General features: G+C 32.0%; 2 protein-coding genes across 3 annotated transcripts; one reads left to right on the top strand and one right to left on the bottom strand.

Annotated features, from left to right (window-relative positions):
* Positions 1 to 1,312: 1,312 nt before the first annotated feature.
* On the top strand, positions 1,313 to 6,727 carry LOC130796711 (probable linoleate 9S-lipoxygenase 5). Of its 2 annotated transcripts, none has more exons than XM_057659080.1 (9): positions 1,313 to 1,864; positions 2,599 to 2,873; positions 3,245 to 3,491; positions 3,824 to 4,165; positions 4,242 to 4,327; positions 4,585 to 4,689; positions 4,793 to 5,100; positions 5,200 to 5,463; positions 5,875 to 6,727. In XM_057659080.1, exons 1-9 carry the CDS (start codon positions 1,498 to 1,500, stop codon positions 6,623 to 6,625), a joined length of 2,745 nt encoding a protein of 914 aa, XP_057515063.1. In that variant the 5' UTR covers positions 1,313 to 1,497; the 3' UTR covers positions 6,626 to 6,727. The 2 variants fall into 2 exon arrangements, with proteins under 2 accessions (XP_057515063.1, XP_057515062.1); XM_057659079.1 differs by having other exon boundaries at positions 1,383 to 1,864; positions 2,605 to 2,873.
* A 7,436-nt stretch (positions 6,728 to 14,163) lies between these two features.
* LOC130828536 (uncharacterized) lies at positions 14,164 to 15,833 on the bottom strand. Its single transcript, XM_057694501.1, has 5 exons — positions 15,402 to 15,833; positions 15,179 to 15,322; positions 14,840 to 15,107; positions 14,427 to 14,672; positions 14,164 to 14,360 (listed from the first exon to the last, which is right to left on the bottom strand). The coding sequence occupies exons 1-5, from the start codon at positions 15,831 to 15,833 to the stop codon at positions 14,164 to 14,166; spliced, it is 1,287 nt and encodes a 428-aa protein (XP_057550484.1).
* Between the last annotated feature and the right edge of the window lie 3,563 nt (positions 15,834 to 19,396).

Below are 19,396 nucleotides of genomic sequence, written 5' to 3'. Positions count from 1 at the left end.
AATTTAAGATTTTTAACATTGATTACATCTAATTTTTTGGGCTTTAATTTTAAACTTTATTCTTTTTTGTTGTTTATTTTGTGTTTACAATGAAGAATAAAAAAATATTAAATTAATTAAGTTTAGGTTATACGCATTGATTTAACTCAAAATTAACACGTTTAATTACATGGATTATATAGGTTTGTTTTAGGTTTAAAATTTTGACCTGAACCCAACCTATTTAATAAGCAAATTATGTCGGGTTGACCCATTTAATTATTTGGGTCAAAAGTCTTAACCTAAATCTACTCATTTCGAGTTAGATTCAGATCGAGTTAGCAGATCGTGCCAGCCTTTTTCGGGCCTAATTTCATTTATTTTGTATTATTTTGACTTATGCTATGAGAATTTTCCAATTAAATAATGCACAATGAATGGGACAAAAATCACTACTATGCAACTTATATGTAACTAATACTCATATTAGATTCTTCATTCTTGTAATAAGTGTATTTATCTAACTTTGTAAAAAGAATACCTCTTTGTAGATGAAAGTGTTTTCATGAACCCTTTTTAACACATGAAAATGATTCTTCTTAAGTCTTTATCACATGATATTGACCGAATAAAAAAAACCCAAAACTATAATATTAATTGACGTGTAAAATCAAAGTCAGTTTTACACACAAAAAAAAAAATAAAAATCTTTGCAGTAAAAAAATCGAATTAGAGTGTGAAATAATGCAACTGGAATATATTCTAATCTTATAGTTACTACATTACATTTTGTTAGGTTATATTAATTTTTTTTATAGTTTTCAAATAAAAATACGAGTTTTAATATCTATAAATATATAAATAAAATTTAAAAAATATTTAAAGTCGATACATTTAAATAAATCTTACTAGATTTTATATGGATGTAGTTAAGGTTTTAGAAGTATGTACACGGTTTTTTTCTTTATGTACTTTTTCTGTTTCATAATGCTTGCCTTATTATCTTTTACGGCTGTTTTTGCACCCTTTTCATCTATAGAAAAAAACAACTCAATAAATTTCCATTTTATCCCTATTTTATTACTCCCTTCTATTTACCTTATGTGTCCTATTTATTTTTAGGACACTATTCATCTATCACTCTTAAAAAATTGTATTATTATTAATCTATAAGTTAAAATATAGTTATGTGGGATCTTATTTGGTTCTTTTTTATGTAAAGATTATTAATATTTTTTTATAATTTTTAATTATATATAACTCAATATATTAAAGATCGCATAAATACATTAAATAGAGGGTATAAAGTAAATTAAACAATTAAAATGAATGAAAAAATATCACACATTACCTCATTACTTTTTCATCTACCATTTCAAAAGATAAAATCAACGAAAATAAATTGAAAGTGATCTTAATTCTTATGCCACCATCTATGAATACAGAGAACTGTTATAAAAAGCTGTGAAATTCTGCATAGAAGAACAACTGTCAACCTAAGCTTCAGAAGAGAGTGACATGGCAAATTCCAAACTTATTTCCTCATTCTATTCTCTTTATAATTCTCAGAATAACACCAACCCATCTTCATCAATCTTTCTACTCCACAAAAAAAAGTTGAAACTTCTACATAATCCAACCCATCAGTCAAATTTTACCTTAAATACAACCACACAAAAATCCAGGAACTCATTCAGTAGTATTCTTAACACTTTAGGAAGAAACAAAACTTCTGTTAAGAAAATGGAAGAATCTAGAAACACTACCAAAATCAGTGTTGAAGGAACAGTCATATTGAAGAAGCAGCACAGATTATCTCATCATTTCTTATCTTTTATTCATCCATCCAAGATTTCTATTCAGCTTATTAGCTCTGTTCATCCTGGTATTTATTTCTTATCTTTTTCTTTTTTTCTTGTTTTTTCTGATCTTTTCTGCATAAACCCACAAGTTTTTAATTACATTCTAGAATTTTTACTAGGTTATTTCCCCAAATATTTCAAAAATAGCCTAAAACTAAAACTAATTATAAGTCGCTTTTTTCGAATGGCAATTTGTGTGATGCTGGTTTTAACCTTATTATAATGCCAATCATGAGTAGTATAGTATAATTGAAGATGGAATTCAAGACAAAATATGACTATGACTGTATATCACTTAACTTGATTAGTTGCTTTTTAGTCTTTATTAATGGCTATATCTTGATAAATTTTTTGAGTAAAAGAAACTAGCTACACATAAGTGTTAATGGGCCCACAGGGCATTTGAATTCCTTGAGATTGGCTTATATTTACATGAGCTGATCAAGCCTAGCTAAATAATCTAGCTCATGAACATGCTCTAAAAACTTATTCTAAAAAGAATTGTATATAAATATATTAAAGTTTTGGTATCATATTGAAAGATCCCAACTTGAAAGTCAAACTTTAAACAACTAACATGTTATCAGAGCTAATGTGTTAGAGTACATATCTTTGGGTCTCAACCATTAGGCCTCGAATAGAGCATACAAAGTGTCAAATATCATTTACAACGATTGTGGTTTTCTCTAGTTGAAGTAGAAAATCTGGACTTAAAGGTGCCCCATAAGTGATACTCTATTATTGTGTATTTTGAAAGGGAAAGAGGGAAAAGCAGCATATTTGGAAGAGGATATCAGTGAATCCATTAGTGTGGCTGATGGGGAGTCTGCATTCAGAGTGAAATTTGTTTGGAATGAAGAAATTGGTGTTCCTGGTGCAATATTTGTGAAAAATGAGACTGATCATGAATTTTATCTTAGAAATGTCAGCTTGAAAAACATCCCAGGTCATGGAAATGTTCATTTTCATTGCAATTCTTGGGTTTATCCGTCTCATCTCTACCACAAAGATCGTATTTTCTTCACAAATAAGGTTATTCTTTTATCACATTTGTGTAGCAATGATGCATAGTTACTTTTGTAAAAAGCTTTTTGGTTGACTTTTACTAAAAAAAACGTCTTTGGTAAATAACGTTTCAAACAGCCAAACTTTCTTCATTTGCTTTATTTGGTTGGATTTTCATTGGCTTTTGGTTTGTTGGGTTATTTCTTCTCCAATAAACGGCCAACGACCGATGTATAATTTTACCAAACATCTCTTTAGTCGGTTTGCTTTGCTTATCCAGCTAACTTAAAACCAGCAAAAAAGTCAAGATGTTTGCCATAACTGGTCAAACAAGTCAACTAAAAAAACCACATGGGTTTAAGATGATTGATTAATGTTATATGGTTTTCCATGAACAGACATATTTGCCTCATCAAACTCCTGCACCATTACGCAAATATCGCGAACAAGAGTTGCAGATTTTGAGAGGAGAAGGAAAGGAAAATGTAATGCTTATGGAGTGGGATCGAGTTTATGATTATGCATTCTACAATGATCTAGGAGAACCTGATAAAGGTCCGGAGTATGTCCGTCCTATATATGGAGGGTCTGCAGAATATCCTTATCCTCGTAGAGGTCGAACTAGTCGTCAACCAACAAAAACAGGTTTGCTTGCCTCACTTTTAGATTTCCCCGCTTGTCTGAAAATATGCTAATTGCTTACAATTTAGGGTTTGTTTGGCAAACGGCTGTTGGCTGAAACTTCTAGCTGGTTTCATCAGTTAGAAATATTGACTGATTTGCTAACTGTTGCACTTGTTAATCTACAATTAGGTTAATGTCTTGGCAATTGTTAAAATCTCGTTAACCGATACCTAATGACTCAAAACCAACATTCCCATTGATTGTCAAACAAGCCCTACTTAACTGAGTACTTCATTGAAGGACTTATAATATGTAGTTAAGCAATTTTCTTACTTGTATATGCCTTTTTCCAGATCCTCACACAGAGAGTAGGTTACCAATAGTCAAGGCGAAAGAGTTCTACGTTCCAAGAGATGAAAAGTTCGGGGACATCAAGTTGTCAGATTTTTTGGGTGATACCTTTAAGTCTTTATCTCAAGGTGTTGTTGGTGTGTTGGACGCGCTATTCGACAAAACACCAAAGGAGTTCGATACTTTCCAAGATGTGCTAGAGATGTTTGAAGGAGGAATTAAGCTTCCGAATAGTTCATTACTTGGAAAACTCAAGGAACATATTCCTAATGAATTTCTAAAAGCGGTTATTCGAACTAATGGTGCACCGATTTTGAAATATCCAATGCCTGATATAATCAAAGGTGAACATTAGTATTAATGAAGCACAAAACTCTATTCAGTTAGTTAATGTTAATGTCTTGTATCATTTTGCTACAGAGGATAAGTCGGCTTGGAGGACTGATGAAGAGTTTGCGAGGGAGATGCTAGCCGGTATAAATCCTCTTGTTATCCGCCATTTGAAGGTAAAAACACTGAAATGTTTTCTCGCCTTGTATCATATAATAACAAAAAACGGATAAACGTTTAGAGAGCTAAGGCGTAAGAACAATGTACAACTATAAAAGACCTTATTCTAGTTATTACATTATCTGAATGCCATTAAATGGCTCCCACTATAGGGGGTCTGGCGGTCGGATTTACGCAACTATACTTTTTCTATTGATAGCTAATATGTTGTCTTGATTGACCGTAACTGACAAGATTTCCCCTTTTGCTGCAGGAATTTCCACCGGTGAGTAAACTTGATTCCAAATACGGAAACCAGAACAGTTCAATCACTAAAGAGTGTCTAGAAGGAAACTTAGATGGGTTAACCGTAGAAGAGGTAATACACTCAGAGAATAGTTTCATGTTGCACGAGTTCATTTAAGGATCATATTATGTCGCTTATTTCCAAAATTTGTTCCTTCGTTTGTTTCTTCGATCAGGCAATGAAGCGTGATAAGCTTTTTATATTGGATCACCACGATTTAGTAATGCCATTCTTGAGACAAATCAACAAAGATACATCTTCAAAAGTCTATGCCACTCGAACACTACTTTTCTTAAAAGATGACGGAACTTTGAAGCCATTGGTCATCGAGTTAAGCTTACCACATCCCGAGGGGGATCAATACGGTGCTGTTAGTGAATTATATAAACCCACCAGTGATGGTGTTGAAGCCTCCCGTTGGCTGCTTGCCAAGACCTATGTAGCTGTTACTGATGCGGCTTATCATCAACTTATAAGCCACTGGTATGAATCGGTTGAATGAATCTTTATGCAACTTATAGTATTAGTTTTTTTCTTGTTCCAAATGTAGAAATGATATAAAAATACTTGTATTTTCGATAGGTTGCACACTCACGCAGTGATGGAGCCGTTTATAATCGCATCAAACAGACAATTAAGCCAGCTTCACCCGATCCACAAACTTCTGCATCCTCACTTCCGGGATACAATGGCTGTTAATACGATAGCACGTCAGATTGCTATGAATGCTGATGGATTATTCGAGGCAGCAGTCTATCCCCGGAAGTATGTTGGGCAGTGGACATCTGCTGTGTATAAAAATTGGGTATTCACTGAGCAAGCTCTTCCTCAAGATCTTATCAAGAGGTATTTATACTTCTACAAATAATAATCTTATACGTTAAGTCGTTTATTACAGGTGTTCATTCAACTTATCGGGTTGATTTTAAATTAGATGTTTCGAGTCGTTTTGAAATCAAGTTTTGTGTCCATATTGTTTTTTACATGAATGTAAATCATTTTTAAACTTGAGTCGGGTTCGGTTATAAGGTTGGGTAAATATCGGATCATCGGGTCTGTTTTGAACACCTATAGCCTTCTGGTTAGGTGTCTGACACGATGTAACATAATCTAATGCTAAGTTATTCGTTTTTTGAATTGGGGATTTGCTCAAAATGACCCAAGACTAACCATAATTTGCTTTATTCGATTTACGATTCGCGAAAAGATTAACAAATCATATGACACTAGTCTGACGAGCTATACTTTTTTGTTCAGAGGAATGGCAGTGAAGGATGTGAATAGCCCTCATGGATACAAACTACTCATAGAAGACTACCCATATGCTGTGGATGGGCTAGAAATTTGGTCTGCAATCGAGACTTGGGTCAAAGAGTATTGCTTATTTTACTATAAATCCGATGACATGATTGCAACTGACCCAGAACTTCAATTCTGGTGGAAAGAAATCCGGGAAAAAGGTCATGGCGACAAGAAGGATGAGAAGTGGTGGCCGGAAATGAAGACCTTCAATGATTTAACCGAAATTTGCTCGACCATCATATGGATTGCTTCTGCACTCCATGCAGTCGTTAACTTCGGTCAATACCCATACGGAGGATACATGCCTAACAGGCCTACTATAACGCGGAGGTTCATGCCAAAAAAAGGCACTCCGGAGTATGAAGAACTAAAAACAAATCCGGATGGCGTGTTTTTGAAAACTGTAATAAGTCAAGTTAGAACATTAGCAGCAATCTCGGTGATTGAGCTTATTTCAGGGCATTCTGCCGATGAGGTTTATCTCGGGCAACGAGAGCCTGGATGGACTTCTGATATGCCTCCATTACAAGCGTTCGATAGATTTAGTAAAAAACTCGAGGAGATCGAAAAAAATATCTTAGCAAGAAATAATGATCCGAAGCTCAAGAATCGGGTTGGTCCTGCTAAATTGCCATTCACATTGTTGTGTCCTTCAAGTGGTGTAGGAATAACTGGAAGGGGAATTCCTAATAGTGTGTCTCTGTGAGGTTCTGCTTTTCTTGCTTAGTTTTTAGTATTCTAAAGCAATAAGATTAAGGTTGTAAGGAGTTAAAATACTGCCTAATTAATCAGAAAAGTGTTAGATTAATAGTAGTGTAATTTAGCATAGCAATGTGGCTATTGAATAATCTTTCTGTTCTTACGAGGACGCACCATATGATTTAAAAGGCTCTCACATATTTGAGTATATATTAACTATTACATCATTTTCCTAGGCATAATTACAAAAATACAAGTGAGATGCTTTTTAAAGCATTAATTCCTTTATGCTATGTTTGGGAATGAAAATTTTATTTGAAAATATAGATTTGACTCAAATTTAGTGTTTGGCAAATATAAAAATTTCAAATTTGAATTTGAGTCAATTTCACAATTATTATAAAAATAGTTTTTAAAGATGTGGATTTGAGAATGACCTCTCAAACCTTGTCATTCTCAAATTCTACATTAAGGATTTCATAATTGAAGTGTATAATTTGAAATGAAATGTTTGTTTCTAAACACAATCTAAATGTATTCGAATGATCTCACGTATAACACGTTTGGTAGTCGGTATTAAATAGTAAAAATACTAATAGGAAAATTTATTGATAATTTTAATGATTATGCGTGGTCTTTTTTAATATTATTTCATTTTCTTTCCAAAATTGAAATGATACGAACAAGATTATGTACATCTTAAGTGAACAGGCCATATTTTGCCTCATTATAGTTATTATTAGTGACTTGAAACAAATTTAAGACATGATATGATCTCCTACATACTGAAATTCAATCAATGGTAAAGTTACTTCTTATCATTTTAAATTGGTTTTATTTGTTTTTTTTTTTTATATTTTAAGTATATTTTGGATATCAATATCTTTAAATATGTTTTATATAGATTATTAAAAAAAGTAAGTATTACACTTCTAAAAAAAATTATGAAAAATTATATTTAATTTTTTTGATATGAAATATTCTAAACATAATCAATAAATATAAAAGTTTGATGGTTAAATACGAAAGTTATCAACAAACTCTAATGACTGAGTTGGCTTCAATAATAAGCAAAATCAATTTTAGCAATCTACTCTTGTGAAAAAAGTGTATAAATACATGATAAACAAAATTTTTGTCCCATGAATTTGGCCAAAGTACAAATCTTGTGCAATTGAAAATAATGACACAAAATTATACGAGAAGTGAAAAAAATATATATATTTGACAAAAATAGTAAATAAAAATCAAAAATTGAGTGTAAGTCATAGGGCAAAATTCAAAATAAACTAAAAAGTAAAGTAATGCAAAACCAATTCAACACAAACATCAATTGAAAAAGGGAAAAACATGATATATATATTACTTCCTCTGTGTTCATATGTTCTTTTCAAATAAAATTTACGAATTTTAGTGTCAAATTTAACTATAATTTATCATTAATTAATATGAAAAAACATATTCATGAGGGATCTTGATAGATTTATTTCAATATATATTTTCTAAATATTAATTTTTTTATATTTTTAAAAAACTCACAATTAAAGTTATTTAACTTCTAAATTTACACAAAAAAAAAAAATAGAAAGAAAAAACGAAAGTAGAGGAAATATCTTATGCACCAATCCTCGAACTCTAGACCTGAGATTAAAGTTTTACCTTTTTTTTGGTGTTTATTAAGATTTGATTTCCAGAGCAAAAGAAAAGGATGTTTAGTGTTTGGAAGTTTAGAATAAGAATCATGTTTTATGCTGTTTACAACTGACACATGTGTTGGTTTCTTCTTCGTTCTTGCTAATTTGTCTTCTTTGACCGCTCATTTATCCGAATTTTGCCTTAGTGGGGAACGAATCTGTACCAAACAAGCCACTTTAGATTCTGCTATACATTTTTTTTCCTAATTATAAGACAGATGAAAGAAAGGAAAAGGACTAGGTAAAATTTTAAGAAAATATATTTTTTCTAAAAATAATTATATTTATTTTTTTGCAATTACGATTTAAGAGTATCTTTATCTCCTTGTTCACATAATCTTGTTCAAACAATATTTTTTTTATTAAATTTAATAAGATTTTGTTGAATTTATCTCATAGTATTTGCTAATTTTGGTTATTTTTATTTGGTTATATCACTCACCTTTTTCCAACAAAATTTATTTTTATTGAATTTATTAAATTTATTTTATTATTATTATTATTATTTTATTATGTTTAAACTTTTTTTATTAAACTAAAGTTTTTTAATTTTTTTTAAAAGTTATTACTCTTAATTAGGGCTAAACAAAGTTTGGTCTAAACCGTAAATCAAACCGAATAAAACCGTAATTTAAGTATTTAGTCTGGTCTACGGTCTAAATGGTCTAGTCCAGTTTTTTTTTAAAAAATTACAATTTTCAATCCGATCTTGGTTTTAAAATTTTCAAACTAAATGGAACCGGAAAATCATATTATTTTCTAGTCTAGTACAACCCGTAAACTGTAGTCCATTAACCGCAATAATAGAGGACATTATGCTGTTAGGCAATTGGTCCAACTCTGAATATGAAGTGGTAGATTACTGCCACTCTACCAGCCCATTATATTTTAGGTCGAAAATTAAATTAAACCTTATTTTTGTCTTCATTTTTCTCTACTTGCAGTTTGCGGGGCCTTCCTCTCACTTTACTGAATCAATTTTTCTTATATTCTTTCTTCTCACTTTCTTCGCTAAATCAATTTTTCTTCTCATTTTACTGAATCATGTGCTAATTTTCGTTCAAGACTTGAAACACTACTAGATATTTTGTACTTGAATTAAAGATTTTCGTAAACTCAATCAAAGACTCGAAATATATATTAATATTTATATATATAGAGATGAATACATTATCTTAGATTCTTAATTTAAAAAATACATTAAAAAGAAAAAACCGTAGACCAGACCATTATAGAACGGTCGGGTCCGGTTCGGTCTGGTCTGAAAATTTGCCGGACCAAAATTTTTAATCTGGTCTAATTTTTGTATCAAACCAGACCAGACTGAACCGGACCGTGTGCAGCCCTACTCCTAATCTACTCCTATTATTTATCTATTTCATCCTATTTGTCAAATTTTCCATTTTAACCCATAACAATGAATTTGGTCAATTTCTATTTTGGGTATGATAATATCACTTTTTCTTTTTCTCTTATTTTTTAATATCTTGCTATTTTTAATGCATTGTATTCAACTTTGGTGAACATTTAATGTATATAAAATCCTAGGGTATATCATCAAGTACTACAAATAGTAGTGGGACAAAATGTATTAAAATACAAGGTCTAAAGGGGTGGCAAAAGGAATGAACCAAAGCGGACTCGACTTTTGGTTTTGCTAGGCCAATATGTGCCTTTTAGTTTTCTTTGATCAATGTGCATTAAATTCCTTTTCTTTTTCACTCTTTATTCTGATTTTATGAGGTGTGTTAACAATTAAGGCGTGAAATATTGCTCATGAACACCACAATAAACATGGTATTGGTGAATGTTTATTATGTTGATCATCAATGGACATTACACTAAAAGTATAAATAGGAGTCTTGGGGAAGGATGTGAAATACACAATTTTTGAATTCTATTCTATCCTTACTTTCTTTCTTGCTTGTGCTTTTCAAAAATAGTTATAAATTTTTTGTTAGTCTTCCAAGTTTATAATTCATATAAACACATTGTTGTTAAGTTATATATCCTAAGTACTAAGGGTATATTGAGTTGTTTGTAACTTATTGTGAATTTTCAAGTTCAAACACAAGAACCTTTATGGGGGAAATTTTGTAAAAAGAAAGTAATTACACGCCTATAATTTGTATCAAGTTTTCAGGTAATGGTCTTCGTTACAAAAACATCTTCAAGTTCTTTCTAGTGTTATTTGTCTAAGTTTATTTATTTTAGTCATCAACAAAGGAGAAATACAAATTCCTCCAAATTATAATTTGTATTTCGCATTATTATTTGTAATGCAAATAAAGTAAATATATATAATTGGGATATAGAAGTACTCCATAGCTAAATTATACTTTTTTTTTTCTGAAATTAAATTATAAGCTTTAAATTAGAAAACGTAATAGTGTGCTTGCTGCTACAAAACACAACATACACATCTGACATATGAAGAAGGTGAAAATGCATTATCAAACAAATCAAGAGCTTGTTTGGATACTAACTAACATGTGTCTTTTATAATTCCACCATAATAAAATTTAAGTTTCTCTAACACAAATTTTCATTTAAATATTCACTTTCGCAATGAATGTACTTATTTTATAATTACTTAAATTTAATTCATCATTTTAAAAGTTAAAATACAAATCATCCACTATAATCGTTTGAAAAAATCACCTTAAATCGTTATCATAATAGGAGTTTAGGAGGGTTTGATACAAAAGCTCCTCCATATACAATAACGTTCATGAAGTTAACATTAAATTTTTTTAACATAAAAAAACACTAGTACTCCATATAATATTCAAAATAAGTATTTCCTCGTTATTTTTAAAATAGCACTATTTAATTTAAATATGTAAAAAATTTTAAGTCAAAGTAATTTTATTTAAATGAAGCAGAAGTAGTGATATAATACTCCTAATTCCTAAACATAAACAAAATTACAAAACATTGTTTAACAAATAAACAACATTACATACATCCAAATTGTCCAGACCCAATAATTGGGCAGCGTTAGCCCATTAATAAAAGCATACACAATATATTCTCTTAGCATAAGAAAACATCCAAATTTCTGTGTCATGTTATGGAGGCTTCCAGCATAAGTCAACTACTCTAATTAATTGACTTCTTAATTTAACTTAATTTCATCAATTCGTCTGCCAATTTCCTCAACTTGACTCCATTTACCACAATTAATATGTTGGGAGGCCTAATGGAGCGGAAGCCATGAGTTTAAGGTGGGTCAAGGATAATTGAAAATTATGGCTCTGATAGTGCACTAATGAATATAATCATCATTATCATCATGCTTAATTCTCGTTCGAAAGTAGGATTTGGGTGAGGAAAGCTGACGGTCAATCCATATTCGTACTCCTTTTATGGGTAGGACTAGAAGAAAGCGGTCGGTTTACCCCCAACAATAAGAGCCCTGCAACAGTGATTACATCTTGCAGATAATAAGATGATTTAAGCATAAAATAAATAAGAACAGTAACACAGTGATTTAATGAGGATCACTAAATGTTGAGTACATCCTTCATCCTAGATTAGTGTATTTCATATATATGTTTATAGGATATGAGAGTTTAAAAGTTTAGACAAACATAAAAAGGTTACATCTTGGAATTAAATTATGTAAGGAACTAAGTAATGGATCTCTTGACTTGACTCATATTTACAAATGAATGCAATAATTTTAAAAGACAAAAATAGGGCTAGATACTAAATTACAATATAACGCAAGTAATACATAAATAAACTTTTAGTATATTCTACTTGAACGAGCACCTATTCACTGGAAAGAACACTTTAGAATGTACTAGATTGTTTCTTTACTTCTTTCATGTACCACCCTTGGTCCCCAATTTATCCAAGCATTTTCAATAGTTGTCCAACGTATTATACCTTGTGCACTAAGAAGAAACCCATTCCAATCTACCACACTTGTATATGTACATGTCAAGCCATGGAAGCTTCTTCACCAATCAAAATAAGACAATGGTTTGACACAATGTTGTTACACCAATCTTTAGGGTCCAAAATTCATTTACAAACAACTATGTAAAAGAGAGTTCAAAACACTTGAGTCAAGTTACACTCCTTCACAATTCGTACCTTTAAAATTTGGAGACGCCTTATAAAACATGTGAAAAATATCTTAACACCAACCTGATATATATTCACATCTTAGTATGATTAACTAAAAATAAAACTAAATTAGTTAGATTAAAGGCAAAATTATTAAAAACTACCTAGTATATACCCCATTTTGTAATAAACTACCTTATTTAAAAAATTTTGCATAAAACTACCTTATTTAATACAATTGTTTGCAAAACACTACCTTATAACGGATTGTGGCCTTTGACCGATATCTTTAACTGTTGACCCGCATGTGACACGCACGTGATACTTTAATTTATTTAATTCTTCTTCATTTCAGTTCAGAGCATTCGAAAATCCATTCTTTCTTCCTCCCATTTGCAGCGACAAACCCTAACTATTTTTTCTTTCGCCTTTCTTTCTTTCACCTTGCATTCCAATCCCTAATTCATTCAAAGATCATCATTTTTTTCCAATTAATTAGTTATGTCTTCTTGTTCTTCAAGTGGAAATTCGATACCTAAAAAATATGGGTGTGGAGTTCCCTTTGCAAGGAGGGTTTCATGGACCAAGGAAAATCCTGGAAGAAGGTTTAAGACTTGCGTTTTTTATGATCCTGATACAAAATGGAGGGGATGCAAAAAGTTTAAATGGATTGACAAACCTGAAACTGTTTGGCAAAGAGAAGTGACTAACAAACTTGTGGAGGACAAGCGACAATTAGCAACTGAAATCAAGATTTTGACATCAAGGGTTTGTTGCTTGGAACATGAAAAGGAACAAGCACTTTCAGAAATTAAAAGGATTAAGAAGAAATGGATGAATGAGAGGAAGCATGGAAATCATATTACAAGCTTTGTATTAGGGTTTTTCTTTTGTTTTTTTTTTTTGGTGTTTCTTGTATTACCCAAGGCTAGTAATTGAAGTGTAAGACCTATTTAAGAATAATTGTAACAGTGATTTGGATATTGTAACATGATCATGATGAATGAATTAAGTTTTATTTTGTCCATTTAATTTCTTTGCAGGTATTGTAATTACACTTGTATGTTTGTTGTGTTTGCTGTTTTGTGTTTATGACCTGTGTTTGCTGTGTTGTGTTGTGTTTATGAGCTGTGTTTGATGTGTTGTCTTTGCTGTGTGTTGTGTTTGCAGTGTTTGCCTGCTGCTTGGAACACAACATACACTTAACTTACAGCAATGTGCTTGGGATTAACACAGACATCAATGTACATACACAACATTGATATGATACACATTGGTTCAAGGATCAACACAGATCCATTTGCTTACATACATATACACACTGATGAACTTACTCATTCAGAACATATTTGTTTTTCAACACTGATTTGCAGCATAATTCATTTGTTTCAGCACTGATTTGCAGCACCCAAACTTAAAACATATTTTCAAAACACAATCCCAGACCTCAAGAATGCTGTTTAGCTTTCTTTTTCTACAAATGCAGCACTAGTTCTCATTAGTAAGTACTCAAATCAGTATTGTTGTACTGACTCATGTTATGTATGCTGTGTTTGACCAATGCTTGGAACACAACATACACTAAATTTGCTGCACTTAATTCAACACAGTAACTAAATTTGCTGCACTTAATTCAACACAGTAACTAAATTTGCTGCACTTAATTCAACACATTACATTCTCAGTGCATACACTGATTTGCTAAAATACAGTTCAACATAGTACATTCTTAGTTCATACACATTACATTCAACAGTAAATTACTTATACAGGTCTATATTTGACTATTTTGATCCATTACACATGAAGTAGATGCAGCATTTTGTGTTTGTTGTTGACTAATGGAGCTAAGAACATCATTTGTTGTAGATTGTTGAGTAGAAGAAGATCCCATTTTAGGCCTTCCACCCTTTGACTTGATCTTTGTTGGTGGTGGTTTGGGTGGATTCTTGCAGCCTTTTTTGTAGTGACCTAGGTCACCACAATTACCACATCTTTATTGCTTGAATTCTTTAACAGCACATACAGCCTTCTTACCTCCTTTACCTTCATCAGCTTCCTTCTTTCTTTTCCTCTTGTTAGGCCTTCCAGGCATCTTTCGATATGGTGGAGGAAGTGGTTTGGCTAAAGTGGTCGTGGGCCACATTTTGTGTCCTGGCATACCATAAAACTTTGGACTATACGTCTTTTGATACGTTTCTACAAGATACGCCTCGTGGACGAAGTCGTTGGCATCTAATTTTCTAAGAACAATACAAGCCAAGGCATGTTTACAAAGAATCCCTATAAGGTCTCAACTTCCACAATGGCAAGTCCTATTTGCCAAGTTTACAACGTAAGAGCCGTCATTATCATCCACCTCAAACTCACACACATCCACTGGGATTACCCTTAAACCATATATTTTGCATTTTTTTCAATCATTTTGGTGATAGCTGGCATCAACACACCTTCAAAGTTACTCAGCCCTTCCCTTTTGGCTGCGCTTCTTTGCATCACATATCTCCTAATCCACTCCATTAGAGAAATTATAGGCTTCCCCCTTGCTTCTACTAACACATTATTGAATGCCTCACAATTATTATTTAACAACATCCCAGACTTACTCCTACTACAAAAAGCATGCCTAGACCAGTGTTTTGTAGGAATAGCAGCTAGATATTCATATGCTTCAACAGAAATATTCTTTATTTCATTCATTTCTCTATCAAAATGAAACTGTAAACATAAATTGTTACTAATTAGTTTGACATTATCTCAGAAATTTAATTGTATACTTGATTCCATACCTTATTGTAAGCTCTTGCTGCTCTCCAAAAGTGTTGTTTGAACAACTCTCCAGGGAACTTGATCTTGAAGTTCGCCCATATATGCCTACAGCAGAACCTAATTTCGAGTCCAGGAATCACCGAGTTCAAAGCTTCAACCAAACCCTAAAAAACACAACAAATTAATATTAGGGTTATAGTATTCGTTGCATTTAAAACAAAATATGTGTTAACAAGAAATTACCTTTTGCCTATCGCTCATGAAGGTGAAAGCTTCACCTTCTGCTTGAACCCAACTACTCGATGCAGTAACCGACCTAAGGTCTTCTACGAGGAGATTTAGAAACCAAGTCCAAGTTTCTACATTTTCTGTTTCAACCACAGCCCATGCAACGGGGAAGATGTTATTGTTCCCATCTTTACCTACAGCAGTCAATAAAACCCCAGGGAATTGTCCCTTCAAATGTGCCCCATCAACACCTATAATAGGCCTACAGTCAGCAACAAAACCCTCCTTACATGCTAGCAAGCATATATACATCCTTTGGAACAAAGGTGGGGGTGTGTCTATACCAATGCATTTAACGATTGCAGTGCTTCCTGGATTAAACCTCCTTATTGCTTCCGCATAATCCCACACCCTGCTATACTCTTCACTAACATCACCATATATCATTTTCATTGCAATTCTTTTAGCCATATAACACTTAGAATACTTCACTTCACAACCTAACTCTCTATTAACCCGTTTCTTAAATGCCTTTAATTCCCAAGTTGGATTTTCCCTCCAATCATCTATGTATTTCTCAGCTAAATACAAAGCAGTGACTTTGTTATTTTGGTGTTGGTGACCACAAGTGTGCTTGGGAAAATAACTCCTTATTTGAAGTGTCTCTTTATCTTTCAACTTCACAGCATGAACCTTAAAATAACACTTCTTCTCCTTCCCACAAACACAGTTCACAATTCTTGCTCTCGATTTAATACAATCGCATCTATTGTAGCAATACACACTGATCCTACTTCTACCATTATGCAGGTAATAATAATTGTAACCACATTCAATAGCATGGTACCTTAGTGCTTTTCTAAACACATATGTCAAGGAAACTTAAGGCCTAAAGATAAATTGATCTTACCCTTGAAATCAACCTTAGGATTGAATGTAGGATAGCTGCATATACCTTCCTCATCATCGTTCAATGCACCCAAATCATAATCATCAGACTGCGGTTCATCATCATTACAGTATATGTCTCTGTTGTTTTCTTCATCAACGTCCTTATCTAATATCAATCTAATTTCATCATCACCTATAAACACATCATCAAGACCATAAACTACATTTTCTGCAGACAAATCAGAATCATCCTCATATTCATCTTCATCACCACAATTATAATCATCATCACTACTATCCTCAACCTCATCAGCATCAGCATCTACATTTGTTCTTTCCAACTCATCCACAACCTCATGTGCCACATCAGAACTTTCAATCACCACCTCATCTACCCTTACATTACCCACCTCAGTTGCCAACTCAGACTGCTTCTTTTTCGAATCACCGGCTTTTTTACGGATTTTTAATTTCTTCATCTTATTGATTTAGCTAATTTTAAGAACCCTAGTACATTATTCAGATACAACAACAATCAATTTACAAATTACAAGATATGAAACAACAAATTCAATAGAAAAAACGCAGCAAAAGGAAGCAAATTTGTAAAACCAAATAAATTTTAAATTATACCTAAAATACAACAATAAAATACAACAATGAAGTACGAGGTGGATGGGAGCGAAATGAGAAGTTACAGCAACGGAGTTGTCGCTGCAAATGGGAGGAAGAAAGAATGGATTTTTGAATGCTCTGAACTGAAATGAAGAAGAATTAAATAAATTAAAGTATCACGTGCATGTCACGTGCAGGTCAACGGTTAAAGATAGCGGTCAAAGGCCACAATCCGTTATAAGGTAGTGTTTTGCAAACAATTGTATAATATAAGGTAGTTTTTTGCAAAAAATTTTATATAAGGTAGTTTTTTACAAAATGGGGTATATACTAGGTAGTTTTTAATAATTTTGCCTAGATTAAAATATATATGGTAATTTATCGATACTCCCTTCACTATTTATTCTTTATTTTTTCACATGAAATTTCAGAACGTTGTTACATTATGATCTTTCTATTTTAAACATGTTTTCTTGACCAAAACAATCAAAATTTTCTTTATCATATTTTTATAAGGACAAGGAATATTTATGATTTTACCTCAAAAAGCATTAGGGGTGCACACAGTTTAATTTAGTCTGGTTTGATACAAAAATCAGACTAGACCAGACCAGTTGAAAATTTTTTTAGGCCGAATCAGACCAGACCGTTCTACAACCGTCTGGTCTGATCTACGGTTTTTCTTTTTAATGTATTTTTTTAATTAAAAACACAAAAAATTTAACCAAATCAAGAACTAAAGAATTCAACCAAAAAATTCGTTGAAATATTTCTCTGGAAATAGGCCTCTTTATGTGTATTGCTATTGAATATTTTGATCAGAAGCAAAATTCTGGTCAGAAGAAACAATTCTTGTTCAGTGATGTTTGCTTCCTTCACTTTTTTGCGCCACGACCTTTTTATTTAGAGTTTGAGCTTGAGAGAGAAAAAAAATTGCGTGGTAAGATACCAGGAAGAGTTGGACCAAAGGCATAATGTCATATATACAATGTACGGTTTATACAAGACGGATATTACGGTTTTACGGTTCGGTCTGATCTAAAAATTTTAAATTTTAAATTGGACCAAAAATCGTAATTTATTTTTTAAAAAAACTGGACCATACCAATTAGACCGTAGATCAAACCAAATACTTAAATTACAGTTTGGTCCGGTTTAATATACTATTTAAACTAAACTTTATTCGACCCTAAAAATCAATATGATTTTCTTTTTTGTGTGCACTTTCCGTTTAAGAGATGTTAAAAATATTTTTTCCATATTATTCTTTCTCCTATGATTGAATTTATGATTTTCAAGGTACTCATTCATTGTTTTCAACTACAGATGGCAACGCATACTAGGCCCGCATTTGTTTTGGCTGATCTGGATCCTATACTTTAGATTCGATAAATTCAGATCAGATTTGAATTCATATAAAATTGATGGATCTTTGTCTTGAAAAATATTCAAATCCGAATCCGTGGATCAAAGAGACCCTTTTTATTTGTAATAGTATGAAAATATTATATATCAACAGAAGTTTAAGTTAATATTAATGACTGTACTTTATTGTATCAGAATATATTCTCTTTAAACCGTGGTGTTAAATATTACACTGGAAATGAAGGGTGGATCATGGATGAGATTCAAATCCCTGATCATATTGACTTTTAATATTATATCAAGTAATCAACGCACCAAAACTGAAATAATGAATTTATCCCAAAATATGTTATATGCTCTATCACTTTCATATGGACAATTCAAGATGAGTTTTGGAATACTCTTATTTGTGATGGGAAAAAGATACCAAAAAATCAACTTCACAAAAAACTTAAGCTAATAATTGTATTTTGTAGCCTTAAATATATTGCCTTTAAGCTAAAACTGTGTGTTAAATATTTCACTTAAATAAAAAATAAATAAAATTCAAATTCATAATTAAATGAATTTCAAATTCATAATCACATTAATTTTTGATATTAGATCAAAGAATCGTCTCAACGAAAAATACAAGTTGAAAATTACTTCCATATTCCACACACTGTCCATGTTTAAGCTTCCCAAACTACACAATCACATGCCATAAAAGTCCAACTTTATGGAAACAAACTTTTTTGATAATTCCAATAACATTAGCGTAATTTGGACAAAATAATTCATAATTGCAAATAGAAGTGTTCATTCGAGCTATCGAGTTGATTTGGAGTTATGTGTTCTGGGTAGATTTAAAATTCGGGTGTTGCATTCGCATTGATTTTTACATATTTTTGCATTCATTTAGAAGTCAGGTTAAGTCGGGTTCTATTAGAGTATTTAACATATCTTGGAGCCTCAACCATCAGCTTAAGCTTTTGGTTGAGTTGGTTCCTTGACATGGTATCAGAAGCCAACGTGAGAGGTCACGGGTTCGAATCTCAACCACCCCTCATTTAAAGTGGAATATTCAGCGCCTATGCGCATCCACACTTCTTACCCAATGGGGGTCTCGTGTGAGGGGGCGTGTTAGAGTATTTAACATA

Source organism: Amaranthus tricolor, chromosome 12, assembly GCF_026212465.1.
Source record: "Amaranthus tricolor cultivar Red isolate AtriRed21 chromosome 12, ASM2621246v1, whole genome shotgun sequence".
Taxonomy (NCBI): Eukaryota; Viridiplantae; Streptophyta; class Magnoliopsida; order Caryophyllales; family Amaranthaceae; genus Amaranthus; species Amaranthus tricolor.
The sequence above is the reverse complement of the archived record's forward strand: the minus strand, read 5'-3'. Positions and strand labels throughout refer to the sequence as shown.